Raw genomic sequence first — 25244 nt, 5'->3', positions numbered from 1 at the left:
CTCCCAGCTGTGTTGCTGTTGTTCAGCCCCCGGCTTCTTATGGTTTGAAATATATATTTATACAGCTCCCCGCTGGATATTTATCCTCTTCACGATAATTCCGCTCCCGCGTGATTATCTGGAACTATTTTTTTTTTTTTTTTTGATTCTGGTTTCGTAATTCAGCTCCCCGCTGAATTATTTTCAATCTTAACTTACAAAGATTCAACGATCCTGTTCTATTAATGTAGCGAGACTCCCCGTCCGTCACATTTAAAAAAGCACCGCCATTACGTGAATACTCTCCGAATTTCTTGAATTTTAACAACACGTTTGCCGCGTAAATTCTTTTAAACTTCGTCACTGTTTTACTATAATTAATGACTCAGTTTCCTCGTCGCCACTGTAGTATCCTGTAGATTCACCTTTAAAGGGACTTGGGTTCAGGATTGATTATAATACGTAAGGCTGGTTGCTATTTACAGAGATCGTTTATTGCTTGTTAACTGTGAGACTACAGAATACCGAATGGCAATACAGACTACCGCCGAAGTGCTCCCCGCACCTCGCGGCCCGTAGGTAGGTACCGAGTACCACAGTTATATTCATAAGTGGTTCATTATTTTAAAAATATATAAAAAATTCCTTAAAAAAATGTGTAAATATATTTATCTTTGCACCATTATCATATAATATGTATGTAAGTATATAAAATTTTCAGCATAACTATAATATTTATGTATTAGAAGTTAATATTATTTTTGACAGTGTTTTAAAGAAAGAGCGAAAATGCTAAATCAACATTTTACAACAAAGGTTATTTGAGTTTAATTCATTAGTCGGTTTCTCCTTTGGCCGCCTGCAAAATTATATGTGTTAAGCTGTACTCCAAATATACCGAATCGGGTTACCATAGAAATCTAATGATGATTAACAAAAATGCCATCTCCTTTTGGTATTAATTCATAGCATCTTGAACATAACATAACCTTAAATAAACAAGCTTATTTTTATTAGTTGATGGTGTTGCAAGGAGGAACAAATCCCCCGAAAGATTGCTCGAGGTGCTTTGCAACGGCCATACAGAGACGGTCATTATTGGGACCTGAGACCACCTGGATACCGAGGGGTAGGCCTGCATCATTCAGTCCTAATGGAACCTGAAAAGTTAAAACAATCAATAATCATCTTATTCTTTGGCATGGAACATATCACACCCATTTCGTTTAACTGTATTTAAGAGGTACTGGCTTTCTTATTTCGGCAACCTCTAGGTTTTGTGAAAAAAAAACAGTGTTTGCAAATTTTATTTATTCTACTTCCATATTAAATTTGTGAAAATAGCATTAAATTGATAAAAATACATAAATAAAATCATAAAATATCGTCGACGAAGAAACAATACCACCCAAGCAACAGAGGTCTAAAATTAACTTAATTAAGAAATTCAATAGATAAGTGAATTCCGCCTATGACTGCATGCCTTTTTCATAATAATCTACTACTAGATATTGCACACAGCGGCAAATAAGTGATACAAGACAACTGACATCGGTTATGTTCAATACTCCTGGCACAATACAGTTTTGAAGTGAAACGGAAAGTTGATACTTCTTGAGTTACTTGAGTTTTATCATCTTCCTTGCACAGTTAGATTTTTGGCATTTAGGCGGTATTGTTTATTTTTCGACGATGTGCTTTAATATTTTGCAGAAACTCAAATTAGTAGACATGTCTAATGTCTGAAAACTCAAAATAGTAGACATGTCTAATGTCTGAAAACTCGAATTAGTAGACATGTCTAATGTCTGAAAACTCGAATTAGTAGACATGTCTAATGTCAGAAAACTCAAAATAGTAGACATGTCTAATGTCTGAAAACTCAAAATAGTAGACATGTCTAATGTCTGAAAACTCGAATTAGTAGACATGTCTAATGTCTGAAAACTCGAATTAGTAGACATGTCTAATGTCAGAAAACTCAAAATAGTAGACATGTCTAATGTCTGAAAACTCAAAATAGTAGACATGTCTAATGTCTGAAAACTCAAATCCATAGACATGGCAAAGGTCTGATAATTTTTAAGTGTGAAATAAATTGGTTGTTTCAAAGTCGAGGTGGATTATAAAATTAAAAAAAGGATTAAGTAATTACCTGAGTTGCGGGTAGCCTCAGAGCATTGAATATCCCCCAATAAGCAAAATTGTATGGGCGTACAAAGAATGTATAGTGGTAAGGAGCGGGGTGGGGCGCGCTGTGGAACAGCAGAACTCCATCAGACCCAAGGATGTCCTGCAAAACACAAGCATAGTTATGTAATATACCTTACATTCAATTATTAAGAATTAAAATATGTTTGCTTTTGTTGTGGCCCTTTACATTAAGGTTTTACTATAATTATGAAGACAGATGGATAAGTATAAAATCATTTCTAAAATAATAAGTAAACATAAAAAAGATGAGGAAAATATAAAAATTACTATGAAAACAGGATAAGTATATCACCAACACAACCAACATACCAGGAATCTCTATAATAATAATAATAATAATAATAATATTTTATTCCAGGATGTGGGGAGGTTAGTGCAATCCCACACGTCCCATATAGATATACATTTTTTTTTTTGTACAATAGATATAATAAATTATCAAATAAGGAAAACTATGCACGGTGTGGTCTTGAGTGCGCTTGGGCCCAGCGCTCACTTAGGAGTGGCGCTTGGTGCTGGTAGGCTGCGGTCACCAACGTGTTGGCGGAGGCCATTAGCCGCATCCTGGCTCCAGTGACCCGGTGTCTCATCAGGCCGGCAAATCCATTCAGTCCTAGTTCCGTGAACATTGTCGACGCGCTGCTGTATCTTCGGTATCCAAATATGATTCTACAGGCGTCATTATATTGAATTCGGAGTCGTTCCATCGAGCAAGTTCGGTAGTGACACCATGTCTCACACGTATACAGGCCAGTACAGAATGCGTTGAACAGTATTTTTTTAACGGTATTGCTGCATTTGCAAAATCTGCGGGCAATCATGTTAGACACTATGCTTAGGCTTCTCCTTTGTAGTTCGATATCGCCGTCTTCATTAATAATGTGCCCCGAGTATTTCATGTTCGAACATGCATTTATTTTTGCCTCGTTAACCTCTCAGACAAAGACTTTTATCTACTATGTGTTCCTTTGAGAACTGTCAAAACGTGATAATTTTTGTGTTATTTACGAGTTTTGCTAAAAGCTTCATAACTCACGTTTTGGGAAACGTAGCCTCATTCTAAAAAATGTTTTGGAAAGATTATGAAATCCACTATCGCATTGTGTTGTAATGCGTAAATATTTGCGTTTCTAAATATAAATTTTATGAAAACGTCAAAAATATTTAAAAATCGCTTACAATTATTTCAAAGCTTTGAAAAATGTACTTTTTTCTGAGTATCATAAAGAAATAACGCTTTATATATTGAAGAAATATAATTAAAAACTATTAGTCACCTCAAAATATTAACAGTTCAAACTAAAATATTTTTAATAAATTATTTAGAAACGCAATAAATTATCAACGAACAAGATGACAGATTCAATCAGCTTAGATAATGCAACTCTACGTTCCATAGATATTCTTGAATACAGACGCGTAGCGTTATTCATTATCGATACTCTGTTTTTTAAATCATGGCAATCTGTATACTAGTGATGGAAATAAATCGATTTTTGTAAAATCTCGCGCATTTACGTGAAAAGACGTTCTAATGTCTTGACCGCTATTATCATATTTACGTCTTTTGACGTTCTAATGTTCTGAGTGGTTAAGGTATACGGGGAGCATCTTACTTGTGGTGGAACGCAATCAATTCTGTCTTCTTCGGGTTGTACATCATATTATGCTGTTTTCCACATTCTTATATGGAAATTTTATGAATATGTATGAATTCTATGAATTATTATCTAAAATTCTATGAATATGTATGAAGAGCTTGTATTGCACTATACTTATTATTTACATTTAATAATGTAACACATGATAAATATATCTTAAATACAGAGGCGGCTCTAGGGGTCCAGAAGCGGAAGGTCACTTAAAAAAATATATTTGTTACTAATCTTTAATTAACCTGAAGGATCCGACCAACTGCATACAATTGTAGTAGAAGGAAAATTCTCCTACAAGCCGACCCACTACAATAACAGTTTGGAGAATTCGTCATGTTCATCTCCAAATATTGAATTAATTTACAGGTAAATTTTCAAAGTAAAAGATTCATACTCTAAAACTGAATGTTTTCTACCATGCCATTTAAAGAGGTACTCTTTTTTACTTACAGTGATTTTTACTTAATTTTTTTGTATCCATGTATCCCTTCACAGTTCATCAAACTTTTTGTCTCGTAATGCGCGTCGATGTATGCGTGTCGTCCCGTTGCCTCGCGTGTGTTTACATTACAGGCTGAGTTATTGCTACTTGCGGTGAACATAATTGTTTATTAGAATTTTTTTATCTTTATAGCTAATAATAAACTGTTTGAGAGATGTGAAATCCTTTGTCCACTACAAGATAGTCTTGTTAATATTTACATTAGTGAATTGTTACTTTAGATATATCAATTTATTTAGGAACATTTATTCTTCGGGTGTCTTCAAAAATATTTCGTTGCGGTGCATATTCTTCCATGGTCCATGTTTTACTATCTCCAATAATTTCAGATAAATAGTTTGGGTTTTTAATTCTTAAAAATGAATGTTGGCAATCTGCTGTCCATTATTTGCAGACATAAAATCCATATGCATTATTTTTGGAATAGAATTCGTAATACGCAATGATTTAGAATAAGCCCAGAAAGTCTTTACATTATGTTTTATCCCTTGCTCAACAAGGTTAATATAGGATGTGTTGCATTCTATTCTAAGTATTTTTTTAAATCTTTTTTAGTAGCTTACTTAGCTTACTCTTTTTAAGAGTAGCAAACTCGGCATGGTCTCTTGGGTTATTGTGTTTTTTAGCCCGTAGTCTTATTTTTCTCTTTGAGGAGCATTTTTCGCTAAACCAATTGGGATAGTGATTTCTTATGTGACTTTTTTTTTAATGTGTTTATCTATAATATTCCATAGTATATGGTAGAATAACTGTACCTTATTGTTTAGATGACAGTTGCTGAAAAGTGAGACCCAATTTACATTTGTTAGATCCTGACAACATCCTTCATAATTACCTTTCTTGAAGTTGTATTTAACGGGAGAGTGATTTTCTTCTAAGTGCATATATTTATAAGTGATATAATATAATTTATAAGTGTATTAAGTTAAGGCGATGCCATACGTAGTAATGCAAAATCATGTGTTTTTGGTTTGAAAATTTGGTCGCCTAGAAACGTTTCAGATGCTTTAAAGGAATACCGCGAGTATAATATATCTTGGCCTTTGAAATAATCGAGTATTTTTTACATAACTCTTTTTATAAGCCCAGAAAAAAATAGTGTAAAGGCCTATGAAAACTGCTTTAAAGTTCAAAATCTCCTACTTACGAACCCATTTTCAGTTATGATTTTATTGTATAATGTGGAAAATTAAGTTATTTATAAAATGATCGAAAAAAAAGAAATATTTATGCCTGAACATCCACAAAATAAAATAAAAGGCACTTTTGGCCATGTTTTTTTCTTGCATAAATCAAAACAGGCGGATGGTGTTAAGCGGGAATTTAAACCTTATCGCCATCTACGTAAGGGTTGTTATCAATAGCGGCTCAATTTAAAATATTACACGACGTAGTGCATCGCCTTAATATAAAGTGCCCGCAGCGCTTAATACTCTTATGGTAACCCTATCTAATATGGACATGGTCTCATGTAAGTGTATGTGTGGTCAGCGGAAAAAAGTGACTGCGTAGTAAGAAATCAATAATTGTAATCAATGTGTTAATAAAACTGCAGATAAATCTTAATAAGATGACTGACAAAGGTACATTATTTATGTATAAAGAAAAAATTCGTCAATATTATAACGAACAAATAAACTATGAGTGATTATATTTGGAGTGGCAGCATTTTGAAGGTAAATTTAACATAACACAAAATCAGACACTAAAAACCTAATATTGAATATATGTATGTATACAATAATTCAACATTTAAGAATGCCATAAAATAAAATTTATAACTTAAAACCTGTTTGGTGCAGCTGTATAATTTTTTAAACAATAACCCAAAATTTTAGAAAATCATGCCGGTCCAGGCAGCAAATTCAATGAAATCTTTCCCGGTTCCTAAGGGTTAATATGCCAATGAATTTGTAGGTATATCATCTATTCAACTCAAATTATATTTTGATATTGCTAAACATTATTTATAATTTTCATTAATAAACACATACTTAAGTATTACGCAACTTCGTATGAGTAGTAATTAATTACCAATGATGAATTAGGAAAACAGAATAACCCTGTAATATTTATTTGGAAATCGCCCCAAAATAAATTTCCCTGCCTAAAGAAAAATATGCAATATATTATATTTGTTGAATTTTCTTTAATAAAAAAATAGGGCAAAATAAAGAAAAAAATGTTTTAAATTAAGCTATTTTCTATTCTAGCCGAAAAGTGGTCAGTGATACTGAAAAAAAATTTTTTACTTTTAATGTTACACCAACTGATTTCGAAAAATATAATGACCGTCACAAATTATAAAAATAGCAAAAGAACATTCCGGAGTATCGAAATAATTTAAAAAAAGTTTATTTTACGTGACGTTTACACATTGTATAACTACCCGACCTACTTTTGTAATAACTATCTCTTTCAAACACATTATTATATTCATCGAATTATCTTTGTCAGTCCGTCCCGGACATGACTCAAACCTCCAGTTAGCGAAATTTCGTCTGCGTAATATTAGGCCATAGGACTATAGTGTCATCTCGTTTATTGTATGGCTCTTATAGAGACAGAAGTTGGATCTGCGGGCTTTTTGAACGAGCGTAGGTACATGCAGAATGGATAGAGCTTCCAACTGAAATGTTAGATGTCAGTACTCGCCAAACGCTAAACGCCAATTTGTCGCTGCTCGCTATTTGGCGGTATTCAAATCAATTATGGTCAGTGTTATTTTGATTTGTATAAAATTTAATAAATATAAACTAAAATTGTTGTCATTTTATAATTTTGGGAATCATTGTCCTATTGACCTGATATTTCAGCCGCCCACGCTTAACCTTTCCTTATCTGTGGTGTGTATTTACTACACATTGCTTCTAATAACTTTAATAACCCTATAAATATAATAAATTCTGGGTTCAGATTTTAGGTTATGCACTGAATTAAAAAATAATATATTACATAGTTTTCAAATTCAATTAAAAATCAGAGTTTTTTGTTAAAAATCGGGAACAAATACACCAATACAATTAACCGTGTGATACTAATACGCGAAGAGTGTGCGAGGAAATGACACGCTATTGATGTCCCGCTTTAATTCGCTATGCGGGAACATGAGACATCCACACTTCTGCAGTTGTAGTTTTTGATTTAGACCATCAATACCTACGACCACACAGCTGTGTTTGTGCCAGCCGCCAGCCGCGCCGCTAGCCAGTTGGCCGCGAACCGTCGTTAGATGTGGACCCCTCGCACGTTTCTTTAGCATCTGCCGATGGTTTTTTCATGTTTTCAGCAATTAAATTACAATTATTGTCACTTTTGATATAAAATATAATAAACATAATCGATTAGCTATGAATATTCATATTTTTCCGATATTAAATCGCTTATTTTGAGATGTGTATTGACTACACAGCACCAGAACGCGTGTATTTTTTTAGCACAGTAAGGGAAAGGTTAAATAGTCAGGAATTATTTTTTTAACACAGTGATTTATCTCGGATCACAGGTGATAATGAAGAAACACCGGATAACCTAGCATACTCTTTATATGCATACCTATAGTTTCCTCGCTTTCATGCCGTCTTTCTCATGCAAGACTTTAGTCACACGGTCATTGCAAGTATCGGGGTTGGCTGGAAGAAACTGTCACCTGCCTATTGGCCCCCTTTTTATTACTAAATACATATGAAGTTATCTTACCAGTAATTCTTTCTTGAGTTTTTCAGTTGTTGGGACAGCCCAGCTTTCCTTCTCTTGAGGGAATATCTGTCCGTCGAGGAGACCTAATATGGCTGCAAAGCTATATTCACTCATGCCCAATATCTAGAAACAGAAAAGACACAATATTTAAAGATAGATAAGTTTACACCACAAAGTAGGGTTGTTGGTCAATTACTGCTTACTCTAAATATCTTTGGTAGACAGATATAAAATATAAAAAATAAATAAAAACTCAAATGATTTGACAATACTAGAAAAGGGAAAATAAAGTTTGATAAAGAAAACCAGGTTTGCATCAAGGAACTGTGCCTTCGAGGCATCTTTTTTCAGAATGTTTCTTTTCAGTAGTTTCGGATAGAATAGTCTTGAAAGTACAACAAAGTAAAGAATTTAGACATTTTTAATACAAAACTAAATTTATGTGTACAACTTTTTTTGGGTTATCTTGAAAAAACCATAGATGTAATTGCAATATTTTACATCAAAATTTTGAAAAATAAATAACAATTTTCATATAAATTTCAATATTTTAAATTAGTTTTCGGAATTTGTAAATATCGGTGTTATTTGTCTCAACCACCGTTGATATTCAGAAAATTTGTGTAATTTCATATGCAAATCTTAGAATGATATTGATATACGAGTACGTATCTATGACATGAACTAAATAGAATATTTTTAAAGTCACTATTAATTATATTCTCCTCATTTGAATGAAGAAAACTCAATTTGCCCAAACAAATGACATATGACGTATCTAGCTCATCTCCAAACACCTAAAAAATGTCATGGCTTGTAAATTTTAAGGATACTATATTCTTGCAGGCCTTGATAAATTAAATACATAATAAGAAGTCACAAAAGGGGATGAAGTAAGAAGCTCAAGTATCCGAGATGTGCTTAGCATCGAACCCCTGCTACTCTTCATAGAAAAGTCGCAAATGAGGTGACTTGGACATCAGGCAGGTCCTTAAGATGCCAGAAGAATGACTTACGACAAAATACTGATGGCAATTCCAGAGGGAAGACGTCCTGTTGGCCGACCCTGATAAGGTTGGACAGTGCCCAGACAGGGACGCATGGAGACACTGCATCGAAGAGGTAAAGAATTATAGGACAAGAGGAAGTGTATAATTTTTTTCACCTTTTTAGCTAGCTCTGTCAGTCCATGAACACGGCGTTTCTGATTTCCCAGCAAGAAAGCGAAGTCGGCCGGCTCCTTGCTCATCCAGTACCTCCAGATCTTATACATGGACTTGAATCCTTCCAGTTGAATCTTGGCAGGAGGGTGGTCAAGGGCAACAGTTTCCTTCAGGTTCTCCACAACCCTGAACAATGGAATACAAATAATGAATACATAACCATACACTAATATCTGAAGAAATAGACATGCCCTAATGCAGAAATGGAGAATCATTTCGACGAACTGGAGGGAAACCAGGTGACAATCTTTTTGGCATCAGGAGGGTTCGAGCATGTCTCAAATAAACTACGACAACATTCGTGTATTGACCGCCGGCAAGCGCACATCGAAATAATCAGACCCTGCGCAGAAAAGTAAAGTTCGCTGAAGTAAGGAAGCAGTTTGCAGCGCAGTCCGTGTTTGGGACTTTTCAGCGCAAGCACTAAATGTTTTTTAACCAGACGTTCATTCATCTTTCATGTACTTGTTTACTGCGGTGAGTAAATTAAAAAATGTTATACCGCGCAAACTTGGTTTGTTCCCCTCGCCTCACCTCGGGCAGCTTTCTCTTATTAGCTCTATGTCACCACACAACTATTATGTCATTTTATATTATCTTACAAAATAAAAACAGGAATGGTTAAAATATACATACACTATCAATAAGTAATGGTCAATTACTCATAATATATTATATCTGTGTTGAATATTTTTTCTAATAGTCGCATCCAATATCTATTAGAAAATGGTACTACAACGCTCTGGTTAATAATATTGCACTAACAATTTTAAAAAATTCACCATTCATTCATCACACAAATATCTGCCTAATCGAGGCTTAAAATTCCATACAAAACTGTATTCACGAAATTTAAATGCGATTGAAATCTATGATGTTAGGCGAGTGTAAGTGAGACGGAGCACTGGGCTATTGGGCTAAATGGAAGATTTGTTACCATTCAAATTTGTATGGAACTCATTTCAAGTTTTCTTCTTTATTCTATGTAATATCTACTGTTTTATCACAATAAATTGAATACCCCCGTTCCCCGTGTACAGAATTTGGGTAATGAATATAAGGATGTTATTGACATATTTAATGTATCAACCACAATCAGGTCTTATTAGAATTTATATTGGAAAGCAGAACAAATAAAATCTAACTAAACAAACTACTGCCTAGCTCGGCATTGACTTATCCAATTTATTTATTGTACTATGTATTCCCAATCTACTATTTTCCATCTTGCATGGTAGAGTATTTAGTTTTTGTGATGTTATGCTCATTTAGATGTTCTTTGTGTGAAAAAAAAATTAAACCTGTGAAAGATCAGCTGCCAAGAAAAATAAATTGCATAACACTAAGCGGATAATTAACCACCTTTGAGTAAACTACCGATTAGCGCTACTTGTCAAGTAGCACATTATCTGTATCACCCTCGCCGAGAAACGCATGTTTATCCAATGATTAGATACTTGGTGAGACTTTACTCAGAGGTGGTGGAAATACCCCCCAAAACAAGTGTTACATTACTGATATCAATAAGTATTTTAATAATTTACGTACATTTTCATGCACTTCTTCAAATCAGCGTGCACCGAGCTGCACCTGTTATCTCCGGTATGTTCCACGTAATAGTACTTCAGTTTCTTGAGGTCCACCGGGGCATCAAGGTTCAGCTCCGAGGCATGCTCCGCAGTCAACAACTTGATGATTGGTTGCAAATCTCCGCAGTTCTTGACAACAGTTCCAGCAGACACTATCGAGCCTTTTTCTTTGCCCGTGCGGAATGTAGCTCCTAACAAGGAAAATTTTAGGTTAAATAAGTTAACTTAATATAAAATGATGGTTCCATGATAAAACAACATAGTTTCGTCAAAAGTTAAGAAAAATAAACCTAACCTAACTAACTATCCACCACGCCGTTTCTCCATAGGGGTAGGCAGAGAGAATGATCCGCCACGCGACTCTGTTTTGGTACAAATTCCTTGCTTCATTCACATTTATAAATCGTCTCATATATACTCTGTTGATCTGACTCTTGAAATGACCTATTTGATTCACCTGATTGTGCCATGTCAACTTAACATAACCTAACATTATATATTTGTTTTTATTTTGTGTTGTTTAGAATTTTAATTGTATGGAGTAATGATAAAAATAAATGTTTTATTTTACATTGTTCTTTTTATCATATGTTTTAAAGTGTTCTGTTTTTATCCTGTTATAATGTGTGAATAATACATTTACCATACATTAATGGTTATTTACCAGTTGTGTAAAATTTAAAACACATTTATTAGTAAGGCCCATGATTATTTTAATAGGTAAGGTACCTACCTCTCATGTTAGTCGTTTCGGCCGTAGGATTGTGCCCGAACAATCCACAATAGAAGGCTGGCATTCGGGTGGAACCGCCAATGTCAGAGCCTGGAACATTTAGTTTTGTATTTCAGTAAATATTTCCATTATATGTATTAGTATAATTATAAAACTATGTACAGTCAAATCTCCAACGATCGTTCCTCCAATAATCGTTTTCCGGTTTGTGTGAATTACTTCATCCAATCTTATTCTTCTTTAGTATTTTTACTCAATTGACCGCTATAATCGACCGCTGCCGGCGGTGGCTTCTGACATTAGTTGCCGGTAGAGATTAAAACCCAGCAGTGCGCGCATAACTTTTTACTTTCTAGGTTTAACCTCAAAAATGAAACAGCCATTGAAAAAAAGTGCATACTTTTCAAAAAAAAATAAAAAATGTCAAAGAAGTGGAAAAAATCCCTCTGCCATACACAATGATGTAGTCAAGTGTTTAGGAATCGCCGCATTTTTATTTAAACTCAATTAATAAATTCGGGGGCTTAGGATCGCAGGGGACTAACAACGAGTTAAGCTTGGTTTCGGTAATGCAATAATCGTATTTATTAGTGACACGAAGCTCTACCTCGTACATACAGCCATTTAAGCGATACAGTTGGGCATATGAGCATTCCAACCTTTATTTGCATTTATCTCATAAACATGTTTTCCTAGATAAGCCCTTGTGATCCTAAACCACTGAATTAAATGTGAAAACCAGTGGACCCCGCAATACTTTGCTTTTGACTCCGACTTCTTTCACCATTCACTACTGTATACCACAATATTACTTTTTTGTTATTTGTTTTTGGGGTGTTATGCCGTGTTGCGCTAACGTCCATCATCAGGACACATCTGTACTGTGACACATCTGCCCTGTGACTCATCTGCCCTGTGACACATCTGCCCTGATGATGGACACTGTAATGTTGTCCGAAACGTTGGCTAAAGAAGGAGTTAGCGCAACATGGCATAACACCCCAAAAACAAATAACAAAAATACTTTTGGCCATGAAAATCTTAAATCATATTTCCAATGTTACTGTTAAAAAACTGTATTACATCGACTCTGTATCCCATTCCAGTGCAGATATAAGTATTCCTCGGGCGTCCCCGACTTCTTCTACGCTGAATTTTTAAATGTTAAGATAAGATGTATCTATTTTAGAATATTAAACATTTATCTATGACTGTAGCTTTTTTCCATATTTCAACACCCTTTGTTTCAAAAATATAATTTCTATTTAAAATGCACAAAAGATGGCATTCTTGAAAGTGAACACCATTTTTTAAATTATTATATGATTGTGTTGAATATAGACTAAAGAAGAACACTAGCAATCAAATGTCACCACTGACTTAGTACCCCTTTTGGTTCTAGACCATTTAGCACATGCTCTGTCTCTCTTACACTTGCTTGACATTGTATATCGCCATCCCATTTGAATTTCATAATCATGATGAAACAGAGTTTTGTATTGAAAATTTAAGGCTCGACTGGCCAGACTTTTGAATCGCGAAACAAGCCCAGATGGCATTTTTTGTGTTCATGTTAACCACTCAGAACATTAGAACGTCAAAAGACGTAAATATGATAATAGCGGTCAAGACATTAGAACGTCTTTTCACGTAAACACGCGAGATTTTACAAAAATCGATTTATTTCCATCACTAGTATACGGATTTCCATGATTTAAAAAACAGAGTATCGATAATGAATAACGCTACGCGTCTGTATTCAAGAATATCTATGGAAAGTAGAGGTGCATTATCTAAGCTGATTGGATCTGTCATCTTGTTCGTTCATAATTTATTGCGTTTCTAAATAATTTATTAAAAATATTTTAGTTTGGACGGTTAATATTTTGAGGTGACTAATAGTTTTTAATTATATTTCTTCAATATATAAAGTGTTATTTCTTTATGATACTCAGAAAAAAGTACATTTTACACGGCTTTGAAATAATGCTAAGCGATTCTTACATATTTTTGACGTTTTCATAAAATGTATATTTAGAAACGCAAATATTTACGTATTACAACATAATGCGATAGTGGATTTCATAATCTTTCCAAAACATTTTTTAGAATGAGGCTACGTTTCCCAAAACGTGAGTTATGAAGCTTTTAGCATAACACAAAAATTATTACGTTTTGACAGTTCTCAAAGGAACACATAGTAAAAAAATGTCTTTGTCTGAGAGGTTAATAATATATTATGTAGTAGCTGTACCCCGCCACGCGTTGCTTGTATCTATATAATATAGTTATATAAAAACACACGCATATTCTAATGCAATTTTGTGTCAAAATTTCAAAGCAATCGGTGAAGAACTTTTGGAGATTTAAGATTTTGAACAAATGAACATTTTTATATATAGATATAGATTATGTATAGATAGAAGATGATTGTATTGTGCAAGGCACACTAGAGGTAAACTGTCACAAAACTGTGTTACACATGTAAATGTATTCTAATAAATGTCAGATAAGGCTCACAAATTTGAGTTTATTATATCATTATTTTGTTGTCCACCGTTTTTCGCCCTTTAAGTGAAATAACCCAAACCCGTTATATTATTTTCTATGAGAAAATATATCATACCTACCTAATCCATCACAAATTTTACAAGGCTTTATATATGTATAAAATACATTTTGAATCTGAAGGTAATATTCATGGTTCAATAAAAATACTTACACAATCCAATGGGAGATGCCACTGAAGATACCAGCGCAGCTTCCCCCCCTGATGATCCTCCGACGGTCCTGCCGGTATGATAAGGATTTGCAGTTTGTCCAAACAACATGTTGCGGGACTCTTGCCTGTGAACATTCATAGTAGACGACAGTGAAAAAGAGTAAATTTAACCTCAAAAAAATACACGGGAACCAATCATTAAACTTACTATCCACTGCAGGGGTAGGCAGAGAGGACGGACCGCCAAACTAATCTGTCTTGGCATACATTCCTTGCTTCATTCACATTCATACATATACACACCCTTCTGTTATTCTGATTCTTCATTAGTATGTGTCAAAAATCTATTAACCTTTTCAACTTCATTGATCACACGATATGCAACATCCGCGTACAGAGATAGTCGCCGATGGATCATATATACAACAGTCGCCTACATCAGGTTAAATACAACACAGAACACTGAATTTTTTTTTTCTTCATACGAAGCAATTACTTTGTGGTTAGGCATTATATTTTTTATATGAAACAAACACATTGTATATAACCATAAACTTCATTTATTATTTTGCTTATCGACTGGTTTTGATATGAAAAATAATAAATAAAGTGGTTGTATACAAAGTGTTTGTTTCATTTAAAAAATAAATCTAAGTTTGTTTTGCGAAAATAACCGAGTCTCTCCTTATTTCAGTAGCATATTATATTCTTCAATTACCATTTGTTGATTTCGGGAATATTGCTAACAGCTACAATGATGGCTCCGGCGTCCTTCATGATCTTAACAGCTTCCGCGTCCACTTCCGCTTTCATCCCCTTCCTCTCCACCAGCCCCAGGGTGTGCTGCATTCCTGCCACGGCATAGCTTTCCTTGGCCGTGAACGGAACCCCTGAAACAATTATTATTCACTAACTGCTTATTCACCGGCATATCCTTATGGTTATGAAAATTTTGAATGCCGACAAATCTTTAAGGATCGTTCAAAACAAACTTTGTTTAGTAAGATTTTGCGTTGTAAAAAATGTTCATACAATATATCTTATTCGATTGGCAACAAAATGAACAGTGAGATAAGAGTTCTTGCTCTCGTTTTGTTTCCCTCCTTCATTCTATACACAGTTGCCTCTCCCCCGGGGTGCGTCAGAGAATGTGCACAGTCGTATTCTAAACTGTTCAATTTGATGTAGCGCTTTATTACAGACATTATATAATTTTAAAGAAGTGAGATAAAACTAAAATATTTTCTAGACAAGAGTCTGCTAATATTGTTTTTCGTATTATTATTTTTTACATTAAATCCATACAGGACAAATACAATTTCCGTCGGGCCTATGTCACCTTTGGGGACGCTGTGTAGAGGGTATTTTTTAGGAGAGAAACGAGTGAACATGAGTATTGAAGAGACCCATGTTGAAAGAGGGAGGAAATACATAAGCCGATAAACCGTTCTACAGCCGAGCTGTTGAACCAAGAACGAGTCATAGAAGCACCAGGTAGATCGAAAAAGATAAATAATTAATTTTCTTAATTTATTAAGATAGAAGTTTGTGGCGGTCTATCGTATTTGCATTGGAATGGCATGATGGTTAGTTAAGATAAGGGAATCTATAAAACTGACTGCCCGTTTCTGCAGAGTCAAGGGTAATTTTGTGAAAAGTATTTTGTGGCTCCAGACCAGAAGTGGATGCCAAGTTCAACAGTGGGGCGCACTTGCAATCTGTACAGGGTCAGCAGTACAGTACCTGTATCCCAATGTGCCCAGGTAAATTTTATTTGACTAATTTGTGTCATTTCACATTTTACTAATTTTTTTTATTTATTTTTTTTTTTTTTTTATTAACTCCACACAGGAGGCCCTGAAGAAAATAATTTCCCTCAGGGCCTATGTCATCTTTGGGGATGCTGTGTGGCGGGTCTTTTTGTGGAGAGGAAGGAGTGAACATGGGTCTTGAAGAGTCCCATGTTGTAGGAGGGAGGAAACACAGAGGCCGGCAGTTCGTTCCACAGCCGAGCTGTTGAACTTAAGAACGAATTGTAGAAGCGACCCGTTCTCATGTGACAAGTGTCAACTGTGTACAAATGTTAGGCGCGCGTTTGGCGTGTATCCCGACTACGCACCGGTGCCGAAGGGATCAATGACGCTAGTTCCTCAGAGCATCTTCCATTGTAATACCGATAGAACAAGGACAGCATACCTACCTGACGCCTGTGCTCTAAAGATTGCAGTCCGTTTGTTAAGATTGGGGAATCTATCAAACGGACCGCCCGTTTTTGCACAGAGTCTAGGGTTTTTTTCAGGTATTTAGGGGCTCCGGACCAGAGATGGCTGCCAAATTCGACAGTAGGGCGCACTTGCGATTTGTACAGGGTAAGCAGTTGTGTATTATCCAGAAATGTGCAAAATGGGTACCAAAACCATTTGAAATGCAAAATGGAAATGGGTCAAAACTTTTCCATTTTAAAATGCAAAATGCAAAATGGTTTTTAGAAAAGCATTTCAAATGCAAAATGCAAAATACCTATTTTCAAAATGCATTGAAAATGCAAAATGGTTTCTCAGGTCAAACAATTAAAATAATTATAGAGTTTTTAAACAATTTTGTCATTTAATAATGGACATCAATGTAGAACAAACATATTACATGATGGTAAATCCAAAAACACCACGACTACAGATTATGAAACCACAAAAAATTTGCGCGGGACTAATGTTGCCAACGTAAAAACATAGAAACTGCTATCTAACATTTAATATTACAGCGTCATGGCCATGTTCAGTATTTAAATCAGTATTTTTTGTAATGGTATCACTCAATTGCCAGGGCTCCTACCAGGGAGCAATTTGACAAATGTTGCAAAAAAGCATTTAAAATGGAAAATGCATTGAGAAAAGCATTTAAAATGCAAAATGCAAAATGGTTTTTAGAAAAGCATTTAAAATGCAAAATGGAAAATACCCATTTTGCATTTTGCATTTCCATTTGAAATGGATTTATTTGAAATAAAGCACATCTCTGGTATTATCTGCGGGCCCTGTACAGTACGCCCAGCTTCTGAGAGGCCAACTTTACTCTGGCTTCAATGGAGCCCCCGTACCTGAGCTGGTCACTTATAGTTATACAAAGCATATCAATGGAAGGCCTGTTCGAAAGATTGCTTCCGTTGAAGGAGACTAGATTATCATTTGGATCCCTTTTAGACGTAATCAGACAGGATAGGGTCTTTGAAACATTAAATTCGACGAGATTATTTTTACCCCAGGAGGAAATACTCTCGAGATAACCGTCCATTCTCTGCTTCAAAGCCCTCCGAGCCGTTGGAGTTTGTGTGCCCTTTGGGGGCTTGTCAAACAAAAAGCTATCATGAACTGTACTGTCATCCGCGTAACAATAAATTGGTGCACATGTCAAAAGGTCATTGATGTGCAACAAAAACAAAGTCGGAGACAGAACCGATCCCTGTGGGACGCCAGCATTTATGGAGTGCGAGGAAGAGGTGAAACCGTCAGCAACCGCCTGAATCGACCTATCCCTTAAAAAGTCAACAATCCACGTACACAGGGATGCGGGAAGTCCGTAAGAATGCAATTTGTTGACAAGTCCTCGGTGCCAGACCCGGTCAAAGGCCTTGGATATGTCTAGTGCGACCGTTTGGGTCTCACCGTGACGTTCCAGGCACCGCCCCCAAACATGCGTCACATACGCGAGAAGATCACCGCACGAGCGGTTCCGCCGGAATCCGTATTGACGGTCGTTGATAATTTTGTTCTTCTCGAGGTATGTGAGCAGTTTGTCGTTGATCACACGTTCCATCACTTTGGACAGAACTGATGTGATCGCTATGGGGCGGTAGTTGGCCGGGTTGGAGCGGTCACCTTTCTTGGGAATAGGGTGAATGACCGCTTTTTTCCAACCAGAGGGCACAGTGCCACACTTCAGGGACATTTTGAAGAGCTGAATTTAAAATAATATAAAGTATATTTTCGGCACGTTTCAGAGTGGAAAATACTCTCAGTATCTCCCTGGTGTAGGACCACCATTCAGAAATGAAACATTACTTGAAACGGCTTTGGCTGTGTTTGGTGACCAGATAGCTGGTTTGGAACCCGCGTTATATTATTTATGTTAACAGGTTAGAAAGAGTTCAGGAACGATTTCTCAAATTCCTCAATTTTAAATCATTTAACATATACAACTCTTACGACGAAATCGAGAAACATTTTAAAATCACGAAACTACTCAACAGGAGGATTGTCGCTGATCAGATGATCTTGTATAAAATTATTAACTCTAAAGTTGACTGCCCGGAGTTGCTGAACAAAATAAATTTCCATGCGCCAATTCGATACAGCAGACAAAATACCCTTTTCTACATTGATAAATGCAATACCAATTTATGCAAAGGACATGTAACTACTATAATAATAAATTTGCAAATATAGACACTCGTGCTGACATATTCACTGCTAGTTACTATTACTACAGAATTTCATTGTATCACATTCTAACTCATATTCACGACTGTTAAATTGATTGTACCTAATATTTTAATATTACTTGCGTGGCAACTTTTCCTTATCCCTCTCCTCCCCTTTCCCGTTCCAACCTAAGTATATTTAAGTATAGTTATAATCACATTTATTTTATTGCTGTTTATTGTAGGCATATTATAGGCTTATCGTTTGTTGAATTTACATTCGTATTATTATTTTTCTTATTTGCTGCTTTACTCTGTTTTTTTTCTATCTATTTTTATTAAATATTCTAGTTTACAGGTTAGTTTTATATTTCTGAATATCTATCTGTGAACATTAATAATTGGTCTGTTTTTTTGTTATCCTCTTATGTATATTGTGTTACTAAGACTGTTTATGTTCCTCAAATAAATAAAAAAAATAAAAATAAAATAATAGCCAGGTACTTCCCCACCTTCCTCTCCCCTCCCCAATATTTTTAGCCTCATAACACATACCACAATTGGGGTTGCCATGGTCTCACTGGCTCTAGACGGTTGGAAGCAGTTGGGACTCTTGTGCGGTTTCACATTTAAAAAAAAAGTATGGCCGGTTTCTGGGAGGTCAACAATTATGAATTAATTATTTTGTATACGAAAGTAAATTACTGACATCAAATTAAAATTCAAAATGGACCTTAGGTATATAAATATTTGGTTTCATAAATATATTTTCTTCAAATAATTAAATTAAAAAAAAAAAAATAACTATCGTGAATTTAACTAAACTGAAATAAATTTTCTCAATCGTGAAAATCGGCTCACTTTCAATGCAAAAAACTCAATTTTATTGCCTCACAAGAATTCAGTTTGCCAAATGTTCCTCAGGTTAGTACGGAGCATACATGGTGTCCGGAGGTAAATATCACTAATAACTTGTAATGAAAAAACAAAGTTTAAAAGAGGTTTCCTGTAAAATTCAGTTTAGGCTAGTTCTGCGATAGGGGGACGAACAATTTGTCAATCTTATTATAATTGGTCAGTATGGATAGAAAAGTACCAAGAGAACAAGTTGGTGCCATCCATATACCAATAGTTTAAAGGTACACCTTTTTTATAAATCGTTCTGCTGTCAATTTAATCTGATTTATTGAATACAATTCTAAAATATTGACATTTTCGAGGAATGGGTTACGTTATAAATTAGATTTGAATGGTCGACTAACCACATGTAATATAAATTCAAGGTAATTGTGTGCAATTTGTATGAATGATTGTAAAAACCAGCATAAACATTTTTTCTTCAGCTTAAGTGTTGCAAAATATTCATTGAAATATGTATCGTATATTAACTTCACCGCATACAGATGTCCCAAAATTAAATTTTATCCTTGATATTATTGGAGGGCTGATATGCTAACTCATGATGGACCGGAATACTATAAGATGACTTTGGTTAAAAATCATTAGTTTACGAGTGTAACGGACGTCGTTGGCCACATTATTTATTTTTATCAAAAGATGTTTTACATTTATAAAATGTGCCTACCCCAAGCCACTGGCGAAATCATCACTCCCGGCCACTGGTCATTTTGTTCCCGTTTTCAGCCAAGGCGGCCTGAAAACTTTGACTCCGAAAGGCATCGATACCGCATCGCGCGCCTACCTCTGCCGAGCGGAACGATGGTCAAATTTTTACTATGTACATACAATTTACTAAGAAATATCAATTTATTAAATGTTGCAAATGTCTATATTTTACTTGGACATCTCCCCGGCGGTAGTTAAATAAACACTATTTGCTATGTGCTACAACTGAGGAGATATTTAAAATGCTGTTTTTAACATATTTGTATAACCATTTTTGTACAATTAATTTGACCTTTTTTGCCTGTACAAAAATCCAGGAACCTCGTAGCATAGTGAATCTTTTCTCTTTCTGAGCGCTATGTTACGGGGGACCTGAGAAAAATACTAACATAACCATATTTACAAATTTGATCGCTTCAAGATCATTTTGTTATTTACAAACTTTTCTTATTTTTTGTCGTATCTTGGCAAACTAAAAATCTAGTTGTCAAGGTACACATTCTTATAACTACTATGTAATTAAACTATGTAATTGTTATTCAGGCAAGCCTACAAAATCTTTGCAAACTCGCAAATTTAAACGTCTGCCTTCGGCTATACCACCGGCAAAATGAATATGCGACATTTTGCCGGGGCATATACACGCATTACTGGCGCGGATAGAATCCCCCACCACTTTTTGACTCACAGCCCAATGTCGGCTGCGAGTCAAGCTTATTGCATATAAGCAGCAACATAAAAAAATAAAAATCAGTTCATCTTTACAACCGAAACAAGCGTTTTATTATCAACAAAGTGACTCCTGCCCACCACCTGCCTCACCTCGCCAAGTCTTCTGCTCCAAACCTTCTGGCGTTACCTCATCAAGATCAGCCGGCCCTACTCTGGAAAACCGCCAACGCTAGAAGCGAGCAGAGACGAAAGCACACCCAGTGCCCAACATTCACCAAGCACCGGGTGCGGAAAGCAGATTTTTCATAAATTTGTTCAACTATCATCATCATCGGCCGTAAAGGAGCATTTTCATCGGTTGAAGACACGGTTTGGAACCGGCGCCCAAATCTACAGTCTTGTGCGGACTCCCGTCCAGTACAACGAGATATTGGTACATTTATTAATTTTGATAAAATCGACACCTTACTTACTTGTGTTGTTATTCGCCAAAGGCACACTTTCCAAATAAAACTATTAATATTATTTGGACTGTGATCAACATCAGAGCTGTTCAGGGTTGCGTAATAAAAATTTTAATCTTAGAATATAGAGTTTTGTAGCTGTGGCACTCCAAAAACTGATTGTAGGTGTCGATTTTCTCGAAATTCATAAAGGTGCAAATATTTACGTAAACTAATAATTTTTTCTTAAGTCATGTTATGATATTCTGGTCCGTTATGTGTTGGCATATCAGCCATCCAAAGGATAAAGTTGAGTTTTGGGACAGCTGTGTATAAAAAGAAAAGAAGATATGTATAATTAATAGTTTACCCAAGAACGGTTTCTTCTTGAATTCTTCATCAGAAATTCCTATTTCTATTTGTTTATCTACCTCTTGTGCCTCTTTGATGGCATCTTCGTATCTTTCATCTGTGACAGCATTAATGAATGGGTTCACCTGGTCAAAAATTATATAATAAATCAATTAACTCAAAAAATATCTAGGTTCTTAGTATCTAATCTATCTATCAACACATCCATCTGATGTCGATTCTTTAAAAATTCGGTAAATGTTTATCTAATTGTCACACTTTTAGGCACGGATTGTGGAAAATACACTTCATTTCAACTTAATTACTAAGAACCAACAGTAAATATACAGAAAGTAGGTTCAAGCTTATGCACATTTTATTTGAAACACACTTTGATCAGTTAGATAATGATGAGAAGTAAGTATTTCAGTTTCCGGAAATGAAAAATAATGCATTTTAATAGCTATTTCATTAAAAAACATTGACAAATTGACATCTTCACGCTTTCTTTGACATTCTGATTATAATAGTTTTATTATTTTATTTCTTATTTAAACCCAAAATAAGAACCCATTATAAGATAATAGATTCATATTTTGGGTTAAATGAGAGAAGAAAAAACTAACCATTAACCTTTCGCATCAATAACAATGACCGAAAAATGAACAATCAATTTAAATTTTGATGAAATAACTATTAAAATGCATTTTTTTCTATTTCTTGAAATTAAAATACTTACCTCTCATTATTATCTAACTAATACACATTGTTTTTTTTATAAAGAAGTGCATATTAAGCGTGTCTGTATATTTACCGAACAAATATATACATGCACAAAACAGATTTTATGTTGACCTTCCTTTGCAAATGTCAAATCAATACTAAAAAAAATCAAAATGGCAGTACAAGATTCTTTATAAGGGAAATTTTGAACTTTTTATAAAAATGGAACTATAATACACATCTTTTACCATCTCTCCCGATGAAAATATCTGTTTCTTGGTAATAATTAAGTTGAAATAAAGTATAATTTCTATAATCCATGCCTATTATGTGCTGCGGTTGGGTAAATATTTGCTAAAACTTCTTGCAATAGTGTAAAAAGAGTTCGGCAACGTGAGTGCGAACATTAGGAACAAGCTCATTAGTAGGGTTCATGACAAAGCACCATTGAGGTGTTTTTTTTTTTTTAACAAAAACGGCGCTATACAAATCTTTACTTACAAGTTTAATTCGTTCAATGCAAATTCTGACGAGGTCTTCCGCTTTCAACTGTTTCTTTCTAATTTTCAATGCGAGCGATGAAGCGCTTTCAAGCAGAATTTTAGTGCGGTCATCCAATGGTGGGATGACTTCTTTTTTGGGGTCCCAGTATAGGGAGGCGAAGAAGTCCACCAAGGAGTCAAACAGAACCCGGACCCAAATTAAAACTTGGGTCAACAATTGACAAAACATGCTCATTGCGATTTTATTCACTTTATTGGTTGATTTTTCCTAGAAATAAAAATAATATTGTAATGGTGTCAATGTTCGATGAACTTTAGAATTAAATATTTAAAAAAATATTTATATTTTATCAATTGACATACTTCCCGTGGTTCTTGCATATAATAATATGTGCAAATAACTTATTGACGATGTCACTACTTGAAGTACGCTCAGGTTAGCGGATAGAGAAATTAAAAGGTGTATTAAATAACGGTACCGCTATAAACACAAACGCGAGTAATAATGACAGCGGGTCTGAAATTGTGCAATGACAAATGACAAATGATGACAAGCTTCAAGCAGTGTTGCCAACAAGTCTGGCCTGATGTCGCCGTTTTTCAAACATTTAGTAGCCTAATGTAGCCGAATTTCATTTGCAGTAATTCTAATGAACTCGCATAAATTCTGCCCACATATTCCCAACAAATATTGTACGTGAGCTTGATTCCCCCTTTTATTATTAATCCGAAATCCATGGGGGGGTTGTTAGAGAATTTCTGTAAAACATAATCCCCCACAAAAATTATTCAAAATGAGTACTCCCCACAAAATATTTTAAATCCATGGGGGGGGGGGGGGGTTGTAACAGAACTTCGCTGAAAAAAAATTCCACACAGCCAAAAACATTGTGTGATTCTCCACAACAATTTTGAAATCCATGGGGGGGGGGCTACGGAATTCCATTTCGAAAAATTCCTCACATTTTTCCATTAAAATTTAAAAATCTGAGGTGGCCTAATCGGCGACCAGTCGCCTTTTAGATTTTTCGTCGCCGATCCTCGTTCTGAGTAGCCTAAATGGCGATATTGGACTTTAAGTACTTAGGTATAATTACAAATTATTGATTTGCTTTAGTCTGGAAAACAAAACATTAGTATAAAACATTCGTTTTTACTTACTTTTAAATGCTGGTAGTTTTTCCTACTCACCACGATAATGTTTTGCATATTTACCCTTTTTACCCATTTTTCATAGAAACGAAAAACTAATTAAATTAAACTATATAAAACAACTATAAAACACAATAATCGTGCAGGGGAAGTTGTTCAAAGCGAAAGTGACAATGGCTAAGACAAATAGACGAATTCAGGGCTCAGGGTATTCCCCGAAACGAACGAATCATAAACAAATAGGGCGAATCATGTCAATATCAAATTGTACTTACCTACATTATGCACACACACACATTTACATTCGGGTGAAATATAATTTTTTTATTATTTGTGATTTGGCTGATTTAATAACTTGTCTCTGAAGTAGCCTAATAGGCGACCAGTCGCCTTTTAGATTTTTTCGTCGCCGATTCTCCTTCTGAGTAGCCTAAATGGCGATAAATCGCCTTCGTTGGCAACACTGGCTTCAAGCTTAAATATAAACGATATAAACAAGTAACGAATTCATAGATATTAGATATACGATATACCACCAAATACCGGTTTATTTATGCGTATAATATTAATTCCCAGGGTTGCCACTGCACATGTTCTAAAATCCTCACAATATATGTTCAAATTCCCCACAAAATTCCCTCATGTTCCGTTACCTTCTAAATGAACAAAATTTTATTGAAATTTGCATTTATTGTTTTTATTATTTGATCATTTCCATTTTCTCTTTCGTTCAAGGTTTAAAAATAGATTTTTTTTAAAATTTGTTTTTCAGAAATCGAAAGTATAGTACATTCTAACAACCATTAACACACGAAGAATACCCACATTTACTACAAAAAAGGTTCTCCCCAAAAATTACCCAATCCTTAAAAGTCTTAGAAATTCCTCGAAATTTGAGGAATTTATCACGAACTGGCAACCCTGTTAATACCATTCCGAAGTTACCATCAAGCAGCGATGTCATATCCCAAAAATAATTTTAAAAAAAACATGTTTTGAAGAATAAAAAAAACACGTTTGTGGTCATCTTTTTAATGAGCA

At 34.9% G+C, this 25244-nt stretch overlaps 1 protein-coding gene across 1 annotated transcript; it reads right to left on the bottom strand.

Moving 5' to 3' along the window:
• Positions 1-583: 583 nt before the first annotated feature.
• Positions 584-23583, bottom strand: LOC149426243 (fatty-acid amide hydrolase 2). The gene is made up of 11 exons (XM_089636190.1): positions 23415-23583; positions 23050-23319; positions 21845-21971; positions 15035-15206; positions 14317-14441; positions 11595-11684; positions 10821-11052; positions 9215-9398; positions 8050-8172; positions 2135-2272; positions 584-1139 (listed from the first exon to the last, which is right to left on the bottom strand). Exons 1-11 carry the CDS (start codon positions 23430-23432, stop codon positions 993-995), a joined length of 1626 nt encoding a protein of 541 aa, XP_089492316.1. The 5' UTR covers positions 23433-23583; the 3' UTR covers positions 584-992.
• Positions 23584-25244: the final 1661 nt, after the last annotated feature.

This window comes from Hesperophylax consimilis, chromosome 1, assembly GCF_061612785.1.
Source record: "Hesperophylax consimilis isolate HC1 chromosome 1, BYU_Hcon_1.0, whole genome shotgun sequence".
NCBI classification, from domain to species: domain Eukaryota; kingdom Metazoa; phylum Arthropoda; class Insecta; order Trichoptera; family Limnephilidae; genus Hesperophylax; species Hesperophylax consimilis.
The sequence above is the reverse complement of the archived record's forward strand: the minus strand, read 5'-3'. Positions and strand labels throughout refer to the sequence as shown.

Excerpts from the sequence above, each read along its gene's own strand:
- LOC149426243 (XM_089636190.1), bottom strand. Across the intron at positions 14,442-15,034 it reads ATTCCCGAAATCAACAAATG|GCAAGAGTCCCGCAACATGT; the intron begins GTAATTGAAGAA and ends GAATGTTCACAG. Across the intron at positions 11,685-14,316 it reads GGCATCTCCCATTGGATTGT|GCTCTGACATTGGCGGTTCC; the intron begins GTAAGTATTTTT and ends TAAATGTTCCAG.